Source organism: Hordeum vulgare, chromosome 7H (assembly GCF_904849725.1).
Source record: "Hordeum vulgare subsp. vulgare chromosome 7H, MorexV3_pseudomolecules_assembly, whole genome shotgun sequence".
NCBI classification, from domain to species: domain Eukaryota; kingdom Viridiplantae; phylum Streptophyta; class Magnoliopsida; order Poales; family Poaceae; genus Hordeum; species Hordeum vulgare.
The window spans coordinates 15,861,784-15,883,605 of NC_058524.1; the positions used below are offsets into that span (position 1 = coordinate 15,861,784).

Below are 21,822 nucleotides of genomic sequence, written 5' to 3' on the forward strand. Positions count from 1 at the left end.
GATCCATTCGGCCAGTAAACAGAAGTTCACTCGGATATCAGAAAGAATTGAAAGCTGAGTACACTTACGTAGAGGTGACGGGGACAGCGACCCTCATTCGCGGCAGAGCCTTCCGAGGTTTAGGCCCACTCGGCTTGGGCGCCTTAGAAGATTGGCCCGTGTGCTCAGCGGCGGCATCCCTGGTCCTCTTAGCGCTTCGAACACTCGGGACCACTGGAGCAGTAGGCGGAGCACTCGAAGACGCGGGAGGAGCTGAGGGGACAGCGGGCTCGTGTCGGTGCTTGATCCGATGCTCCAGTTGCGGAGGTGGCGAGTCCTGCTCCTCGTCTTCTTCCTCTTCCTCGCTTTTCTCCTCCTCAGATTCCCCGCTGTCGAAGACCTACTCGGCGCTCTCCACACTGCCCTCCTGGCTGCCTTCCTCCTCTTCCTCCTCTGGATTCCCATTCGAGACGAGGGAGAACCAGTTGGTCCACGCCTGCATAAATTTCAGTCGGAAACATTAGACATCACACGGAGATATAGACAAACGACAGGAGTTAAGACAATTCAATGCACTTGACAAGTGCCACTCACCTGATTCGGTGGAGGATGATCCGCGTTGTAAGGCTTCACTCGCCGAGCTCCTTTGGGGTTCTCGCAGGGACCCGTGATTTGGAGCACCCACGAGGGCACCCTTTCCTCAGTCACGCCCACCACGTTGGTCCGAGTGGAGTCTTCGGGCCCCGTGTAATGCCACATGGCATGGTCGCTAGCCTGCAGAGGCTGGATCCGCCGACCAAGGAAGACTTCCAGCAGGTCTATACCGGTGACCCCCCTCCTGACGACGTCCACGAGTGCCTCAACCAAGGGCTGGATGTCGTTCTTCTCCGCCTTCGAGAGTGCGAGCTGCTTAGGCGGGGCGGGCCGATCTAGACTAAAAGGAGGCAGCCCAGTCGACGCATTCGGACAGGCGATATCCTGGCAGTAGAACCACGTCGACTGCCAGTTCCTGACCGACTCACTTAATTGGAGAGCAGGATAGCTCCTCCGACTCTTCTTCTGGAATCCTAAACCCCCGCAGAGCTGGAGGAGGTGCGTCTTATCATCCGACTGGCTAAGTCGTTTGATGGTTTGGGATCGGGCGGAGAAGATGTGTTTGAACAAACCCCAATGGGGAGGACAGCCGATGAAACACTCACACAGAAAGATGGGCAATGGCATTCGGAGGAAAATGGTGAAGTTGGGCTCCGAAGTGATTCATGATGCCCTTGAAGAAAGGATGCGGGGGCAAAGAAAAACCTCGGTGGACGTGGCTGAGCAGCAGGACGCGCTCCCCCTCCCGAGGCGCTGGCTCGACCTCGTCCTCCGCCGGCAGCCTCCAGGACTTGTGCACGATCATCCCGTGCTCCACCAGCTGCAGTAGACGCCCCTCCGTCACCGTGGAGGGGAGGAAGTCGCCCTGGATCCATCCCGCCGGCAGCGGCCGCTGCCGCTGCTGAGCAGGTGCCGCCGTCTTCCCCTTCTTCTTCCTCGCCTCCATCTTGCTGGTCTGGCCCTTGGTCATGGCGGCGGCTGCGAGCCCTCGGGAAGAAGGAGAAGGGAGGAGTATAGGAGCGCTGGAGGTGGCGAGAAGGGCGGGGCAGGCGACAACAAAGGATTCGGCGAGCGTAACAGAGAAGCCTCGCCGCCGAGATTTATATAGGGTTCCGACTGGGTCGCTGGCAAGTGGCCCCGAAACCTTATCCTCCCAACCCACCGCGGCGATATTAGTGGAGAGGTTGAAGGCGCGAGAATCGAGGCGTCAGGCTCTACTCGAGCGCGCTGGCGTCATCCCCGCTGAGCGCGCGGAAACCAAAATTTGAGGATCCCGGAAAATCCGGCGCTGTCAGTTGACCGGTCGCATCAGAAGATGCCGCCGAAGCACTCGGTTCCCGACAGTCTGTTTTGCGAGTACTTCCACTCGGATCGTCGATCAGAAAAGTCAAAATGGACCGAGGCAAGCAACGCCCAAGCCGAGTCCATTCCAGTCAGATCCAACTTCAAGCATCGCTTCGTCGTTCCAACCCCAATCCATTCGGGGACTAATGATGGGGTTATAGTCCTAGGGTAGGGTCATAAGCCTGCCCTATAGGTCCTACCCAAGGACTACCCCTCCCAAAGGACAACGGCCTTAGTCAGTTCCGACTGAATTAAGGAATCCCCATCATCCAGTCGGTAGCAGATCCTCGAAGACGTCCAGTCGGAGAGTAACATTCGGAGCGTATCTAGCTGACCGACTGGATACCACTCGGTACACCGTGACCCCTGTGGGGGGAAACGGTCGTACGTTTCCAGGTGTATTTAATAGCATTTAGGTCGTCCGTTACCTGTAACGTACTCATTCAATCGCCACTCCTCCGCCCCTGAATCAGAACCGTTGTGGAGGGCAGCGCACTCTATATAAGCCACCCTCCCCCACTGGTAAAGGGGTTAGAAAATCATTGTATTCCATAACCCACTCGACAACAAGCTCCGAGAGCACTGAGACGTAGGGCTATTACCTCCACCGCAGAGGGGCCTGAACTCATACAACCTCGCCGTAGCTAGGACTCTGCCCATCTCATTCGTACCCTACACATCTATTGTCAGGCTTATACCCACGACAACCGGGACTATTGCTTTTATCTGACCAGAAATAAAGCCCTGTTTTCTACGGGTGCCCCACCCTGAACCACTTTTTTCTTTCTTCATTCATTATTTTTTTTCTTTTTTCTTCTTCATCAATCACGTGCAAGTGACCGTATATATGTGAATAAATATAAAAGATTCGGCTGCGTGGATAAATAAATAGGGGTTCAAACGGATACGTTCAATCACTGACGGGTCATGTCTGCGGGTGTTTGTGAGGCTGGATTTCGAAGTTCCGCCCGATAGATGCTCTAACGCCCAAACGTTTTTGTGTGCGTGTGCATGTGGTTGATTCCTCATTCCTCTCAAGTGGTTGGTCGATGGTCACGGGCAAAAATGATCGCCAAATATTTTATTATGCATTCTGTCGTTCGTTAATTGGCCACCATCCGGCTGCTTAACCTGTTTGTTTTTTCGGGAAGGCTGCTTAAGCTCTCACACTACTTTGATTGAACAGCCGATTTCTAAAAAGCTAGAGTTCATACCGTTCTTTAAAGTACTAATATAATAGGCATCGCATGTTTTTCCCATGAATCTTATGTCATGTGTAGTTATCACATGTTTTGATGTTAAACTAAACAACGTTCCATCAACCTGTGATTTCGGCCCCACACTCTTAGCATGCGTTCCGTCAACGATTCAAGACATGTGGTACGTGAATTAACTTGTGATTGGATAGTTAAAGGAACACTAGTAGAAAAAGGTCTTTCGATCGACTATTAGTCCCGGTTCAAATCAAAACCGCATTGGTCCCGGTTCGGTTTGCCGGGGCATTGGTCCCGGTTCAGTTCACCTCACTAGTCCCGGTTCGAAGAAAAACCCGGGACTAAAGATCCAGCGACTCCCACGTGGTGTGCCGTGAATCGTTAGTCCCGGTTTGTGGCACGAACCGGGACTAAAGGGTAGGCTATTAGTCCCGGTTTGAGATAAAAACCGGGACTAAAGTTCTGCCAATATATACCGTCGTCCCTGCCAATTCTCCTCTGTTTTTTGGCTGAAGTGTGTCCATGCCATATGCCACCCTTGCCACTCTAGTTCATGCACTTGACGTGTTCGATGAAATGATCGAGTCACACTAGTTAAGCTTTCTCCTCTCGAAACTCGAACTTCAAACTTCATTTTCCTCAATATTTGTCTATATTTGGCCGTGCACCAACTCCACAAGTGTTTTAAAAGGTTAGCTACTTCATCCTTTCATGTGTCACTACTTGTTTAGCTCATTTGAAATGCTCAAATTAACTTCTTAGAGTCTGCACATGTGTAGGGTGTCGTCATCTGCCCGTCCTCACTGTTGTCGATCGCCCCGCGCCGATCTTATCGCGAGCACCACCGTGGTGAGCCTTCTTACTTGTATGATTTAGATACATACTTGTATAAATTACTTACTTTTATTATTTATTATATAGTACGATGGTTTTGGTATCCGCCTCCGTCGGCCCTCGTCATGTCTATGATTCGGATGTGATATATATTATCTTTTATAACTATTTGTTTTATTTATTGTTTATGACAGTTATGACGACCAACTTGCCATATAATTTTTAATCTAGGAGGTATGTGAACAGGAAATTCCAACCCACATAGAAATTCTTCTCGAGAAGTTAAATTTGATTGAAAAAGAAAACAAATACTTGAAGGAAAAATTGAAAATAATTGAGGACAAGAATATGGAACTGGAGTTGCATGTCGCCGATGTCATCGATGATCGCAAGATGAAGATCGATGCGATGTTGTTGAAGATGGATGCACATCGCTTGAAGATGGATGCAATGCGCTCGAAGATGGATGAAATGCGCTTGAAGATTACGAATATTAGAAAATATGCCATTGATAAAGAGGCTTGGTATCATTATGCTTTTCGGTCAATTGTTACCTTAGTTGCGATTTTAATCGCATTTGTTGTTGCATTTAAATGTTTTACATAGTTGTGTGTTGTTTTATGAGAGAACTTTATGTATTTATTTTTGCAATAATAACGTTTGGTCACTACTGAGCTTTGATTTTAATGTGATGATGAACTTATATTAATTTGGTCATTTCTTTATTCATGATGTTCTCCAATGGTTTTTTGATATACTTAATTTCATAATAGAGATGAACCGCTAATGGATGTACGGTGACCGGCGCACTTCGAAGTACATTACGAACCGAGACTAATTAATGCCCGAGTCACACTAAAGTTCACATGAAATGGTATCCTCTCCCGAGGTTAGCAACTTTCTTCATGTGTAATTGATACAAAAATATTGCATGTGTCAATGTACGGTGGTCATTTCACTATTCATGTATGATGCCAGATCGATGCACGGAAGCGATGGATGTACAGCGAACGACGCGCTTTCGGATTTATTGCAGGCCTGCATAAATTTATCGATGTGGCTGAGGCAAACAAAGTGGATAATTTTATGCCTTGTCCATGTGTTGGCTGTCGAAACATGAAGGAGTACTCTAGCTCGAAAACCATTCATCTCCACTTGCTTCAGAAAGGTTTCATGCCCTCATATTATTGTTGGACCATGCACGGAGAAAGAGGGGTTACGATGGAAGACAATGAAGAAGAAGATGATGATGACAACTATCCTATGTTCACTGAAGAACACGGTGATACTACAATGGAGGACAATGAAGAAGAAGGAGGTGAAGAACAACTGGCATCAGATGAGCCCGCTGATATTCTTGGTCGGATCATTTCTGATGCAAAGAGAGAATGCGATACAGAAAAGGAGAAGCTGAAGTTGGAGGTCATGCTAAAGGATCATAAAAAGTTGTTGTACCCAAATTGCGAAGATGGCAGCACAAAGCTCGGTACCACACTGGAACTGTTGAAATGAAAGGCAGAAACTGGTTTATCTGACAAGGGATTTGAGAAGTTACTGAAAATATTGAAGCCGAAGCTTCCAAAGGATAACGAATTGCCCGAGACTACTTACAAAGCAAAGAAGGCTATCTACCCTCTTGGATTAGATGTGCAGAAGATACATGCATGCATTAATGACTGCATCCTGTACCGCGGTGAGAAGTACGAGAATATGGATAAATGCCCGGTATGCACTGCAAGTCGGTACAAGATCATGCAGGATGACCCTAGTGATGTTGAGGGCGATGACGAGCCCCCCGGGAAGAAGGCTCCTGCTAAGGTTATGTGGTATGCTCCTATAATACCACGGTTGAAACGTCTGTTCAGAAACAATGAGCATGCCAACTTGATGCGATGGCACAAAGACGAGAGCGTAAGAAAGACGGGAAAAAGCTGAGACACCCCGCAGATGGGTCGCAGTGGAGGAAAATCGAGAGGGAGTGGCTGGACTTTGCAGATGACCCCAGGAACTTATGGCTTGGTCTAAGTACAGATGGCATGAATCCTTTTGGGGAGCAGAGGTGCAGTCACAACATTTGGCCCGTGACTCTATGTATCTACAACCTTCCTCCTTGGTTGTGCATGAAGCGGAAGTTCATTACGATGCCAGTGCTTATCCAAGGACCGAAGCAACCCGGCAATGACATTGATGTGTACCTAAGGCCATTAGTTGATGAACTTTTGCAGTTGTGGGCCAAACCAGGTGTACGTGTGTGGGATGAGCACAAACAGCAGGAATTTGACCTATGAGCATTGTTGTTCGTAACCATCAATGATTGGCCTGCTCTTAGTAACATTTCAGGACAGTCAAACAAGGGATACAATGCATACACGCACTATTTAGATAAGACTAAAGGTACATATTTGGAAAAAACTAAGAAGGTTGTCTACCTGGGGTGTCGTCAATTTCTACCGACCAATCATCTCGTAAGAAAGAAAGGCAAGCATTTCAACGGTGAGGCAGATCGCCGGAAGAAGCCTAACCTCCCTACTGATGATGAGTTATTGGCTATGGCCAAGGATTTGGATCAAATAGTAATCTTTGGAAAGGGTCCCGGTGGTCAATCTGTTCCGAAAGACGACGTTACCATACACGTGCCCATGTGGAAAAAATAAATCTTTATTTTGGGAGCTACCCTATTGGAAACACCTAGAGGTCCGGTCTTCAATCGACATGATGCACGTGACGAAGAATCTTTGCGTGAACCTGCTAGGCTTCCTAGGCGTGTATGGGAAGACAAAAGATACAACAGAAGCACGGGAGGAGCAACAACGTATGAAAGACCCATACGACAAGAAGACTGATAAAGGGCGTCAATACTTAAGCAGCTACGCTCTTAGCAAAGCAGAGAAGGATATCTTTTTTGAATGTTTGAGCAGTATGAAGGTCCCCGCTGGCTTCTCGTCTAATATAAAGTGAATAATAAATACGGCAGAGAAAAAATTCCAGAACCTGAAGTCTCATGATTGCCACGTGATTATGAGTTATGACGCAGTTGCTTCCGGTTGTATTGAGGGGGTTCTATCGGAAAATGTTCGATTACCAATTGTGAAGCTATGTGCATTCCTCAATGCAATATCTTAGAAGGTAATCGATCGAGAACGTCTAGAAAGGCTACAGAAGGATGGGGTCCAATGTCTTGTCAGTTTTGAGTTGGTGTTCCCCCCGTCCTTCTTCAATATTATGACGCATCTCCTGGTTCACCTAGTCGACGAGATTTCCATTCTCGGTCCTGTATTTCTACACAATATGTTCCCCTTCGAGAGGTTCCTGGGAGTCTTAAAGAAATATGTTCATAACCGTGCTAGGCCAGAAGGAAGCATCTCCAAGGGATATGGAATAGAGGAGGTCATTGGGTTCTGTGTAGACTTTCTTTCTGACCTTAAACCGATTGGTATTCCTGAATCGCGACATGAGGGAAGACTGAGTGGAAAAGGCACACTAGGAAAGAAAGCAGTGATATGTTGGGACGGGCATTCTTTCACTCAAGCACACTACACAGTTCTAAAAAGTTCCACCTTCGTGGCTTCGTATATCGAGGAGCACAAGAATTTTGTACGCTCCGAGTTCCCGGGGAAGGCTATCTCCTGGATTGAAGAAAAACTCATGGATACTTTCAGCAGTTGGTTGCGAGCACTGATACGTCCATTTTGCATCATGTTTTCATGTTGATATTTATCGCTTCTTTGGCTGTTGTTTCACTTAACGGTACAATTCTTATGCCTTTTCTCTCTTATTTTGCAAGGTTTACATGAAGAGGGAGAATACCGGCAACTGGAATTATGGCCTGAAAGTGGAGGAAAGTTGAGATACCTATTCTGCGCAACTCTAAGCGCCGTAAAAATCAACGAGGATTTTTTTCCCGATTTATCAAAAATACTGGGTCGAAGAAGTACCAGAGGGGCACCAGGGGGTGCCCAAAAGCCTGCACGGCGCAGCCACCCCCCCAGGTCGCGCCATGGGGGCTTGTGGGCAGCCCACTGGCCCACTTGCTCCCCTCTTTTGCTATATGGAGGGTTTCGTCCAGGAAAAAATCAGGGAGGAGCTTTTTCATGGATTCGCCGCCGCCACGAGGCGGAACTTGAGCAGAACCAATCTAGAGCTCCGGCAGGACGATCCTACGGGGGAAACTTCCCTCCCGGAGGGGGAAATCGTCGCGATCGTCATCACCAACACTCCTCTCATCGGAGGGGACTCGTCACCATCAACATCTTAATCAGCACCATCTCATCTCCAAACCCTAGTCCATCACTTGTAACCAATCTCCGTCTCGCAACTCTGATTGGTACTTGTAAGGTTGCTAGTAGTGTTGATTGCTCTTTGTAGTTGATGCTAGTTGGATTATTTGGTGGAAGAGTTTATCTTCAGATCCTTGATGCTACTCATTACCTCTATGGTCATGAATATGATTATGCTTTGTGAGTAGTTACTTTTGTTCCCGTGGACATGGGATAAGTCATGCTAATAGTAGTCATGTGAATTTGGTATTCGTTCGGTAATTTGATATGTTGTATGTTGTTTTTCCTCTAGTGGTGTTATGTGAACGTCGACTACATAACACTTCACCATTATTTGGGCCTAGAGGAAGGCATTGGGAAGTAGTAAGTAGATGATGGGTTGCTAGAGTGACAGAAACTTAAACCCTAGTTTATGCGTTGCTTCGTAAGGGGCTGATTTGGATCCACTAGTTTAATGCTATGGTTAGACTTTGTCTTAATTCTTCTTTCATAGTTGCAGATGCTTGCGAGAGGGGTTAATCATAAGTGGGATGCTTGTCCAAGTAAGAGCAGTACCCAAGCGCCGGTCCACCCATATATCAAACTAACAAAGTAACGAACGTGAATCATATGAACATGATGAAACTAGCATGACAGAAATTCTTGTGTATCCCCGGGAGCGTTTTTCCTCCTATAAGACTTTGTCCAGGCTTGTCCCTTGCTACAAAAGTGATTGGGCCACTTTGCTGCACCGTTGCTACTTTTGTTACTTGTTGCTTGTTACGAATCATCTCACCACACAATCACTTGTCACCGACAATTTCAGTGCCTCCAGATTTTACCGTGCTGAAAACCACTTGTCAGATCCTTCTGCTCCTCATTGGGTTCGACACTTTTACTTATCAAAAGGACTACGATTGATCCCCTATACTTGTGGGTCATCAAGACTCTTTTCCGGCGCTGTTGCCGGGGAGTGAAGTGCCTTTGGTAAGTGGAACTTGGTAAGGAAACATTCATATAGTGTGCTGAAATTTATTGTCACTTGTAACTATGGATACTAATCCTTTGAGGGGCTTGTTCGGGGTATCTTCACCTCGAACGGAAGCACAAATAGTTGCTCCTCAACCTGCTGCACCTACTGAAAATATTTGCTTTGAATTTCCTTCAGGTATGCTTGAGAAACTGCTAGCTAATCCTTTTACAGGAGATGGAACATCACATCCAGACTTGCATTGAATCTATGTAGATGAAGTTAGTCGGTTATTTAAGCTTGCAGGTGTGCCCGAGGATAAGGTCAAGAAGAAGGTCTTTCCTTTATCTTTGAAGGATAAGGTGTTGACATGGTATAGGCTATGTGATGATACTGGATCATGGGACTACAATCGGTTGAAATTGGAATTTCATCAAAAGTTTTATCCTATGCATTTAGTACATCGTGATCGAAATTATATTTACAATTTTTGGCCTCGTGACAGAGAAAGCATCGCTCAAGCTTGGGGGAGGCTTAAATCAATGCTACATTGATAACCCACAAGTATAGGGGATCAATAGCCTTTCTCGATAAGTAAGAGTGTCGAACCCAACGAGGAGCTAAAGGTAGGACAAATATACCCTCAAGTTCTATCGACCACCGATACAACTCTACGCACACTTTACGTTCGCTTTACCTAGAACAAGTAAGAAACTAGAAGTACTTTGTAGGAGTGAAAGGAAAGGCTTGCAAGAAAGTAAAGCACACGTAAATAAAACTAGGGGCTGGTTAGATAAAGAAACAACTACGAGTGTCTAACGAGTGTGGAAAAGTGGTGGTAGGAGTTGCGGAATTGTCCCTAAGCAATTGACTACATTACTAGATCGATAGCAAGTATCATGTGGGAGAGGCCTCTGCTAGCATGTCATCCCTTACTTGGAATTCTATGCACTTATGATTGGAACTATTAGCAAGCGTCCGCAACTAATAACGTTCATTAAGGTAAAACCCAACCATAGCAATAAGATATATTGGTCCCCCTTCAATCCCATATGCATCAATTTCTATGCTAGGTTTGAAGCTTCTGTCACTCTACCCTGCCAATACATAGTTCTATGAACATACAACTAACCCTATGGTGTGATCCACGCGCGCAATCATATGATGGGCACCAAAGGACATCAACATAACCACAAGCAAATTAAACCAATCATAGCAATTCATCAATCACCGATAGGACAACGATAATCTACTCCGACATCATAGGATAGAAACACATCATTGGATAATAATATGTAGCATAAAGCACCATGTTCAAGTAGAGGGTACAGCGAGTTGCGGGAGTGTGAACTGCTGAATATAGATGGGGGAATATGATGGAGATGTTGGTGAAGATGGCGGAGGTGTTGGTGTAGATCGCCGTCACACGATGATGTCCAGGGCGGCATTCCGGCACCGCCGGGAGAGAGGGGGAGAGAGCCCCCCTCCTTCTTCTTCTTCCTTGACCTCCTCCCTAGATGGGAGAAGGTTTTCCCCTCTGGTCCATGGTCTCCATGGCGGCGGAGGGGCGAGAGTCCCTCCGAGATTGGATCTCTCTCTCTCTCTCTCTCTGTGTCCTTCTGTTTCTGCGCTCCCAGATTCTGCGTTTCACCGTTTCCTAAATTCCCGGAGATCCGTAACTCCGATTGGGCTGAAATTTAACACGATTTTCTTCCGGATATTATCTTTCTTGCGGCGAAAGAAGGGCTCCAACCGCCTTAAGGAGTGGCCACAAGCCTGCCAGCTGCCGCCGTACCTCCTGGTGGCGGCTACAGGGCTTGTGGCCCCCCCGTGCATCGCCTCGCGTTGATTCTTCTTCCCAAAAATCATAAATATTCCAAAAAGTCCCCGTAAGTTTTTATTACGTTTTGACTTCGTTTGGTATTGATATTCTTCGAAACAAAAAATATGCAACAAACAGGAACTGGCACTGGGCACTGGATCAATATGTTAGTCCCAAAAATAGTATAAAAAGTTGCCAAAAGTATATAAAAGTTGTAGAATATTGGCATGAAACAATAAAAAAATATAGATACGACGGAGACGTATCAGCATCCCCAAGCTTAATTCCTGCTCGTCCTCGAGTAGGTAAATGATAAAAAAGATAATTTTTTATGTGGAATGCTACCTAGCATAATCTTTATCATATAATCTAATCATGGCATGAATACTAAAACACGAGTGATTCGAAGCAATAGTCTATCATTTGACATAATGACAATAATATTTCAAGCATAGTAACAAAGCAATCATGTCTTCTCAAAATATCATGGCCAAAGAAAGTTATCCCTACAAAATCATATAGTCTGGCTATGCTCCATCTTCCCCACACAACGTATTTAAATCATGCACAACCCCGGTTTTAGCCAAGCAATTGTTTCATACTTTAGTGTTCTCAAACTTTTTCAACTTTCACGCAATACATGAGCGTGAGCCATAGACATAGCACTATAGGTGGAATAGAACATGGTGATTGTGGAGAAGACAAAAAGGAGGAGATAGTCTCACATCAACTAGGTGTATCAACGGGCTATGGAGATGCCCATCAATAGATATCAATGTGAGTGAGTAGGGATTGCCACGCAACGGATGCACTAGAGCTTATAAGTGTAAGAAAGCTCACAAAAGAAACTAGTGGGTGTGCACTCAACTTGCTTGCTCACGAAGACCTAGGGCAATTTTGAGGAAGCCCATCATTGGAATATACAAGCCAAGTTATATAATGAAAATTTCTCACTAGTATATAGAAGTGACAACATAGGAGACTCTCTGTCATGAAGATCATAGTGCTATTTGAAGCACAAGTGTGGAAAGAGGATATTAGCAATTGTCCCTTCTCTCTTTTCTCTCATTTTTTTGTGTGGGCTCTTTGGCCTCTTTTTTTATTTTTTTATTTTGGTGGGCATCTTTGGCCTCTTTTTTGTAAATGGGCTTCGCTGGCCTCTTTTATTTCCTCACATGGGACAATGCTCTATTAATAATGATCATCACACTTACAACTCAATACTTAGAGTAATGATGACTCTATATGAAATGCCTTCAGTAGTGTACCGTGACAATCATCTAGCATAGCAATGACATCAAAAAACGGACAAGCCATGGAAACATCATGCTAGCTATCTTACGATCATGCAATGGCAATATGGAAGTGGTGGCACATGTCATGAGACGGAACGGTGGTAGTTGCATGGCAATATATCTCGGAATGGATATGAAAATGCCATAATAGGTAGGTATATATGGTGGCTGTTTTGAGGGAGGCTATATGGTGGGTGTAATGTACCGGCGAAAGTTGCGCGGTACTAGAGAGGCTAGCAATGGTGGAAGGGTGAGAGTGCGTATAATCCATGGACTCAACATTAGTCATGCTCCTAGGGGAAAGGTTGGTAGGAGTTAACCATCGTGCGATCCCGACCTCCACACAAAGGATGACAATCAATAAATAAATCATGCTCCGACATCATCACATAACGGTTCACCATACGTGCATGCTACGGGAATCACAAACCTTAACACAAGTATTTCTAAAAATACAATTACTCACTAGCATGACACTAAATATCACATATTCATGTCGCAAAACTGTTGCAAGGAATCAAACATATCATATTAATTCAGTGATCTGCAAGTTTTATGTAGGATTTTATGACTAACCAAGTGAATGACCAACTCCTGTTAACTCTCTAAATAGGTATAAGTGAAGCATGAGAGTTTAATTCTTTCTACAAAAGATATGCCCCTCTCTAACAAATATAAGTGAAGCAAAAGAACATTCTACAAATGGCGGTTTTCTAAGTGTAGGGAAACAGGCAATCCAAACTTCAAAAGATATAAGTGAAGCACAAGAAGCATTCTATAAATCCAATCAAGGACTATCTCATACCAACATGGTGCAAAAAAAGAAAAAGGAAAAAAATAAACACAAAATACGCTCCAAGCATTTGCACATATCATGTGACGAATTAAAATATAGTTCCTAGTAAAATTACCGATAGATTGTAGACAAAAGAGGGGATGCCTTCCGGGGCATCCCCAAGCTTATACGCTTGAGTCTTCCTTGAATATTACCTTGGGGTGCCTTGGGCATCCCCAAGCTTAGGCTCTTGCCTCTCCCTATTCCTTCATTCATCGTGCTCTCACCCAAAACTTGAAAACTTCAATCACACAAAACTCAACAAAACTTCGCGAGATCCGTTAGTATAATAAAATAAATCACCACTTCAAGTACTGCTGTGAACTCATTCTAAATTCATATCAGCATTATATCTACTTTAATCCAACTTCACCATGGTTCATACCCCCCGATACTACCCATAGATTCATCAAAATAAGAGAACGATGCATAGAAAACAGAATCTGTCAAAACAGAACAGTCTGTAGCAATCTGTATATTCTGTATACCTCTGATATCTCAAAAAATCTGAAAAGTTGCGAACTTCTGGAAAATGTGCATATCAATCATAAGAAAAAAGAATCAACTCAAAATCTCTGCCAGAATAAAAATGAAAATTAATTTCGTGAGCAGAAAGTTTCTGTCTTTTCTCAGCGTGATCAAACAACTATCACCCAAACTAATCGTAAAGGCTTTGCTTGGCACATTGTTTTTTAAAAAACACAAAGGAATTGTACAAGGGGATAATTACTTTTGTGAGAAACTTCCATGAAAAATTCTACATTGTTTCCATGAGCATGAACACAAGTGTTCAAGGTTGACCCTTACTTCCGCAATGCATCGCCTTTCAATCGCTTCTCTTTTTTTAAAAAGTTTTAAGTTCCCCTCTATATTTTTTTGTTTTTAAACTATATAAAAGCACTTAACAGAAATAAATGACTCTCTAAAACTTCCGGGTTGTCTCCCATGCAACGCTTTCTTTAAAGCCATTAAGCTAGGCATAAAGTGCTCAAGTAATGGATCCACCCGGATCCCAAGGTATATCAAAGCCAATTTTAATTAGCAATGATTTGAAATTTAGTAGTGAGCACAAGGTAATATATATCAAGCAATGACGAAGTCTAACTCTCTTCCTATGCATTGGCATGTCATAAAAGAACAATTCATGCACATCAAGTAAAGGCCAATACATAGCATAAGCAGTTTCTTGCAATTTTATCGTATTGAAAACACAGAGAGGTGGAGATGTAGTTCCTCTCTCATAATAATTGCAAGTAGGAGCAGCAAGCACATGCATATTATATTCATCAAAATCATCATGTATAACATAAGAAACTATAGCTAGCTCATCTTCATAACAATCATTCATATTGGCATCATGGCACAAATGTAAATGCACCATATATTAACATGAAATTAAGTTCAAAATATTCAATTCATGTTCACTTTGCAGTACATATACCAAAAAATGCAGTCTTCTATTCATCACAAGATATTATTGATCAATGCATTTATGCAACATACATAGAATATTCATTACTTTTCATCTCTTGAGTTTGCTACAACCATTAAAGAAGTCTTCTATTCATCACAAGATATTATTGATCAATGCATTTATGCAACATACATAGAATATTCATTACTTTTCATCTCATGAGTTTGCTACAACCATTAAAGAAATAGGTATGTCAACATACAAGTCATGGCATGTTATAAAATAATGGTCAAGTTCATAAGAGACTGAGTGTTTGATCACTCTACAAAACACTATGGAAGAGACCAAGTCTTCGATCACCAAACCGACATCAACGTCCATTTGAAAAAAGTAGGTTGACCATGCATTCCATTAACAAAAACCATAAAATCTTCGACTTGATAATTTCCACCATTTGACCCTGCAAAAGCACTCGTATGTTTGAGCATTATTATCATAGTAGCATTTGTACAAACTTCTGAGATACTATTGAGTCCAAAGAACAAAAAACAGAAGTTGATGCATACACGTTAACATATGTGAATGATCAACTATTGTATCTGAATGATCAACTATTATATGTTGATGCATAAGTTTGTAGGATATAAACTACTGTTTTTTTATGCTCACTAGTCGCTTCTCAGAAAACTAAATTTGAAAGCACCTCCTTACTTGGTTTCCAATTACTAGAGAGGTCGTTCTCTATTGATCAAGTATAAGCCTTCTAGGTTCTCGCGCAATACAAGCACAAAAAAACCTGAGTTACTAACCACCTTATATACATTGTCACACCATGCAACTCTTAGTAAATACATAGTCCACTTAATTACTACATGCTCTCAGATCATCTACATATAGGCGAAGTTCAAAGCATATACTCATTTAAAATTTGGGCATGAGCATCTACTGTAGTACTGCTACAAAAAAAATATTGACACTTATGGTCGATTGTACCACTCACAGTATTCGGGAAAACATACAGGTAAAACAATCACAAAGAGAGAAGCACCACACAAGTTCTAAGAGTGGCACAATAAACATTAGCCGAAGCGAGAACAACTTTTTTTTGCATGGTCACTTTTTCTTATCAGTAAACAAATATATATATTAACACCACAAATATATATATATATTAAACCGAAAGCAAAATTAAAACATTACTCTAAGGTAGAATGAATGAAGGGCGTTGCTATCATCGAAAAGTAGAAATAAAATTAAAAGCTATTGATGAAAAAACTTGAACACATTTTTTATAACTTGTATTGATTAACAATATGCAAGAACAAGTATATACCACTGTAATTTCCAGACAACGATATGATTTGGAAACACACCGATCTGTCAATTTAATTGTAGATCTACATTTAAAATCTCTTTTTTAACGTAAGCCCTCTATATGAGTCGTACAGGTCCAACATTGCCATTTGTGTGTAAGGTTGTTGTCTGCATTCATGAGGACAAGCAAGAGTGGTACAATAAACATGGTGAGGTTGACAAGAGTAAACCTGAACTCTGAAAAGACAACAATCCTGACTTGCTGAAGGTTGGATCTAAAGAAATAAACAACCAGTCCATTAGTCATGTGAATAATTCCAAACGGGCAAATCATACTTCTCCAGCTTGCACGCCTTGATTCCTGCAAGCACTAGACTACTAGTGCATTGGAATGGAAAATAATTAACATATGGCTCGGACTGCGCTTAACTAGTTCTGTTCTATTTTCAATATAATAGTTATGAAATGAAAGTTGCTCAGTTTCTGTAGTATATCTTGATTAAGAGGCATCAGAATATTGATCAGTACATATTCTTAAAAAAGGAATATTGATTCGTGCATAAAATTTTGTGATAAAGTTGGGATAGCTCAGTTAACCGGAACAACATTTTGTGATAAATTCGTGCATAAATTGATACTCAGCGCGCAATGCTCAGTATTTTTAGGATTATGCCGCGCGAGAAGAAATGATTGGGCTAGCTATAAACTACGCCGACACTTTTGCTGATGCAAAGAACCGCGGACACACAGTCTAAAGCCAAAGCTATATATGCCGACACATTTTGTGTCCTGATTGCATTACCTACATATAGACCGTCGAATGTCTAGATCAACCTTGACAATTTATGTCTCGGCATTGCTGTGGACAGATAATGTGTCGCTATTTTACACTTCTACCGACAGATGCATGTCGGCATTGTGGTGTCGTGGTGTAGTGTATAATGAAGTACTCACTGTTCTGGCTATTTTAGATATCAAATATCCCTCATCGAGATCTTGAATAACACAATAATGCATCAACAAGATATAGACACATCAAACGTTGGAAGCAAATAAAATCTATTACTCAATTACTTAAATCCGTGTCAAACCTCTGACCCCGTGTTTCTATTTTGTTGTGTTATTGCGGCAGTGCAAGCACCATTCATACATGGAGACGGAGTTGTATGGCTTCGGTCAGGTGTCTTGAAATGTAAACACCAATTGAGTGCAACTTATATATTTCTTGATTAATCGAGATGCGTGGGCTTGCATTCTTCACTCCTCGCTACGAGAATGCAGTAACATATAAAAACAACAGCTCTTGTTCATTCAATATAAGCCCTTTTCTAGTCTTGATCATCTTTTGTTTTGTATAAGCCTGCTATAGACATACTGTGGTCGCTAAGAAAAACGGAATAAGAACGAGATGTCCAAGTAAATAATAATCAGAATCAAGGTAAAAAAGAAACAAAATACAAATTTAAAAGAATATCCGTGTCCTAAATATAGGGTTTTTTTTTTTGCGAGACCTAAATATAGGGATTTGTGCAGCTCTGGAACTTTTTGTGATGATAGGTCCATCCAATTAATCCATTATGCTGCTTGCAGTCTTCTTGACGAGGTCCCATGCACTCCTCACATGCCTCTCCTCCTGCAGAGATGATCCAACGGCGAACCGGAGCACGAACTTGTCACCAATCACCGTATGCGCAAGATAAGCCTTGCCTGTCTTGTTCAGATTGTCCATTAGCACACGATTGGCGTTGTCGGCATCCTCTTCTGTCATGGCTCCAGTTGGTTTGATCCTAAAGCACACAAGAGCAAAGTTTCTTGGTACAACCACCTCGAACCTGCTGTCGGCACGGACGAAATCTTCAAACATCTTAGCCATGGTGACATCACTACGGATGTGCTCTTGGAGCTTTGTGGTACCATAGGTGCGCATGACCATCCAAAGTTTGAGCCCACGGAAGCGCCGACCGACGCCGACCTGCATGTCCTTAAGATCGGTGACCTCACCGGAATCAGTAGCATCGTTCTTGAGGTACTCCGGGTTGGTCTCCAATGAGTCACTCAATCGGTGAGCATCGCGAACGTAGAGGCATGTGCAATCGAGGCACGTGAGAAGCCACTTATGTGGGCTCATGCTAATGGAGTCCACGCGCTCGACGCCGTCAATATGATGGCGAAACTCCGGGCAGATACAAGCACTGCCAGCATAGGCAGCATCGACATGCACCCATGCATTGAACATGGCGGCAACGTCGGCGATGGCGCCCACAGGGTCAACGGCGTTGGAAGACGTGGTGCCCACCGTGGCACAGACATATGTTGGCACGAGACCGGCGTCGGCATCAGCTTGCATTACCTCGAGAAGCTTGGCTGGGTCGAGCCCGTAGTTAGTTTCGGGCCCGGTAGGGATGGAGCGGATGTTGGCGGGGTCGAAGCCAGCTAGGCGACATGCCTTGAAGAATGTGGAGTGCGTTTGGTCGGCAGCATAGACAGCCAGGCGTGGTATATGGGACACGCCAACTGAGCCGCTTCGACGCAGTGCCGCGTCACGGGCGGCGACAAGCGTGACAAGCATTGCCTCACTGGTCGTGCCAAGGATGACGCCACCGCCGGTGCCACGACCAGTGCTGGTGCGGTTCATGAAGGTGGTGGGTAGGCGCAGAAGCTGTGCAAGCCAATCGAGAGCGAGAACCTCCATCTCGGTGGCTGCGGGCGAGGCCTGCCACGTGAATCCAACGGTGTTCATGGCAGATGCGATGAGGTCGCCGGCGATGGCAGCGGCGCTGTTGGTGGAGGGGAAGAAGGCGAAAAAGTTTGGGCTAGCCCAGTGCGTCATGCCAGGGACGACGGACGTCCTGAGCTCCTTCATAGTGACATCGAACGGAGCGGAGTAGGTCGGTGGGGACGCGCTGAGCTCGTCTTGGAGGTATCCCGGCTTCACGTTAGGGAGAACGGGCATGGACTCGACGTTGGTGTAGTAGTCGGAGATGAAGTCCACTGCCTTGTGGAGGTATGCACGAACATCTTGGGGGTTGAGCGGCTCGAACGCGGCCTTGTCGTCAGGGAAGGCGGAGAAGGACATTGGGTTGGCGTCCAAGCTGCCCATTTTTAGAAGTGGGATCGGAGGCAAGGAGGTGTGAGGTTTCTGGGTTGATAAACCGGAGCTAGCTCTCTTTGCTTTGCTGCCGGAGAGCAAGAAGAAGAAGAAGCAGACGAGTTGCTGCTTGGTTTGGTGAATGTAGTTGGTCGTTGGTGCGTGGTATGCTATATATAGGTGGATGCGGGAAGCGGCGTGGCGATGTGGGCGTTGAACGAGTCTCGTACGCCGCTACCACGAAAGTGCATTCATGCAACACGAGACGGACGGTCAATTCATGCGTTTCAGTCCAGACACGGACGGTCGTTCTCACGGAAACACCAACCACGACGAACAACTCTTGAAGAATAAGACACATCGACACAAACAGGCAAGCCTCATCCCTCAGCGGCTGCTTATACCCTTCAAATGGCATGTGCAGCAACACAGTTTTTCAGGTTAAACAACGTTCGATCAACCTACTGTTTTCAGCACGCGTTTCGTAAAGAGTTCAGGACGTGTGTAACGTGCAAGCCCACGCGATCAATGTCAGATGGAACAAGCTAGAGCTAGTGGGACATATGTCCGGTGTGGAAATTCCATCGCTAACGCGAAAACTCTTTCCACGTGCGCGTGGTTGGTCGATTATCACGAGCAAAAATGATCGTGAAATATTTTATTATGCATGCTACCGTTCGTTCATTGGCCACCATCCGGCCGCTCAACCTGTTTCTTTTTTCGGGAGGGCTGCTTAAGCTCTCACACTACTTTGACTGAACAGCCGTTTTCTAAAAGTATCTAGGGTTCAGACCGTTTTTGAAGTACCAATATTGTGGCATGTGTAGCCATCACATATTTCCAGGTTAAACTAAACAGCGTTCCAACAACCTATGGTTTCGAACCCACACTCCGAGCATGCGTTTGGTAAACAATTCAAGACGTGTGGTTCGATGCAAGCCCACGTGATCAATTAATGTCGCACGGAACAATCTAGAGCTAGTTGGACGTATACTTGGGGAACAAGAAAAAAGTAACGGTATCTCGAATGTTAGATCCGTAAATTTGCTTCCGCATCATTCCAAGAACATGGATACGGGAACCGGTCATCCAGTGTTATCTTTATATATTTCAACCGCATTCCAATAAATCAACCGAAATTCATGAAAACTCAACATAATTCATCAAAGTTCGGACATAAATAGCAGCAACAGTTCATGTATAGCTTGTAAATAAGTCTAACACAACAATAGTTGAAATTCAACGAGATTAATCAGATGTGCAACAATTTTGTTCATGAACGGAGAAAGTCATCCCACACATACGGTTAATTTTATGCTACATTGTATGTACATAAATGCTCCCCACCCCCAATCATGTGGTGCGTCACGGCAATGCCTACGGGCTATATAATGTGTAGAGTAACACTGGGTGAAACAATGATTCAATCGATAAGTTAAGTAAGAAAAAGCAAAAATACAATGTCTTCAGCTGCCAAGCGCAATGGTCACCTTGCCCCCAACCGAGCAGTTGCGTCACGAAACTTGACGCCGGTGATCTAGACGGCGTACCATCGATACGATAACGATCTCACATTGCGTTGTTGGATGATGTACATGTCATAGGATGTAATATGCATGCGTGCATGAAACGAATCATCCAGGAGCTGCCAGTAGAGCCCCCTTTTGCTCCTTCCTATGAAATCCGTGGATACGACCAGCCACGCATCACACCCCAACTAATCATCCATGGTTGAATACCCTGTCATCCATGGTACTCTAAAATCATGACATGACATTCAAAATTACCTCAATGGTATTGACAGTACACTTCTCAGGCGTGGTGTCCTGTGTGGACATCGTCGACAGGGGAGGAGGAGTACACTAGTGGGGACGGGGCCTTTAGCCCCGGCCCGTAAGGGGCTTTAGTCCCGGTTCACCAACCGGGACTAAAGGGGCGGGACTAAAGGCCTAACCTTTTCGTCCCGGCCCTCTTACACGCCGGGACTAAAGGTGCTCCACGTGGGCGCCTCGTAGCGCCCCAGGGGCAGGCCCTTTAGTCCCGGTTCGTTACACGGACCAGGACTAAAGATTTTCAGATTTTGCTGGTTTTTGGGTTTTTTTTTAATGAAATTATTTTTGGGTTTTAGGGTTTTAGGGTTTAGGTGTTCGGGAGATTAACGTGATGCCTCGTTTGGTGTTCGGGAATTAGTTTTCATATAATTTAAATAGAAATAATTATGCATATATATATATATAAGATTAACTTATCTTACAAGCGACCGTATATATACAATTATATGGAGATCTGAATTATCGGGACTAGAGCCCGTCTATTCGATTACATGGACGAACATCAGTAATGGCCCTTAGCTACACTAAATCGTCCTTTGTCTTCTATAGCTTCCGTCCTCAGAAATCCCACAAGCTCATCTGCAACAGCAATCGTGCGTTGTTCTGGTAGGACCTTCGTCCTCATGGCCGTGTGCTATATAAGAAGAGGAGATGAATATGAATATCAATCATGATAACAAAGAATGACGGGTAAAAATAGAGGTGTGATTGTTCATTGCTTACGTCGTATCTGTGATCCTTGTGCTCAAAGGTAAACGTGCGAATGGTCTCGCAAACATAGTATCCGCATAGATGCGTCCCCCGTGGCTGCTGGTCGCACTTTACGAGAATGGAATATATATAATCAAAATAATAATCTAGCATCATAAATGTATTGAAAATTAATAGAAGTATATCATACTACTACTTACCTGAGCCGCTCTAAAGGTCAGCTTCTCAGGAAAGTTACCGGGAGTCACGCACTTGAACCGCTTCCAAACCCTGCTCGACAAGGATAATGATTTGCTAAGTTTTTCATTAATTGATATATC

The 21,822-nt window shown here is 44.2% G+C and overlaps 1 protein-coding gene across 1 annotated transcript; it reads right to left on the reverse strand.

Annotated features, from left to right (window-relative positions):
* Positions 1–17,269: 17,269 nt before the first annotated feature.
* LOC123412624 (tryptophan decarboxylase 1-like) lies at positions 17,270–19,076 on the reverse strand. Its single transcript, XM_045105574.1, has one exon. It carries the CDS (start codon positions 18,969–18,971, stop codon positions 17,439–17,441), a length of 1,533 nt encoding a protein of 510 aa, XP_044961509.1. The 5' UTR covers positions 18,972–19,076; the 3' UTR covers positions 17,270–17,438.
* Between the last annotated feature and the right edge of the window lie 2,746 nt (positions 19,077–21,822).

Coding starts and splice junctions, on each gene's coding strand:
- LOC123412624 (XM_045105574.1), bottom strand. CDS start 18,971: ATGGGCAGCTTGGACGCCAACCCAATGTCCTTCTCCGCCTTCCCTGAC.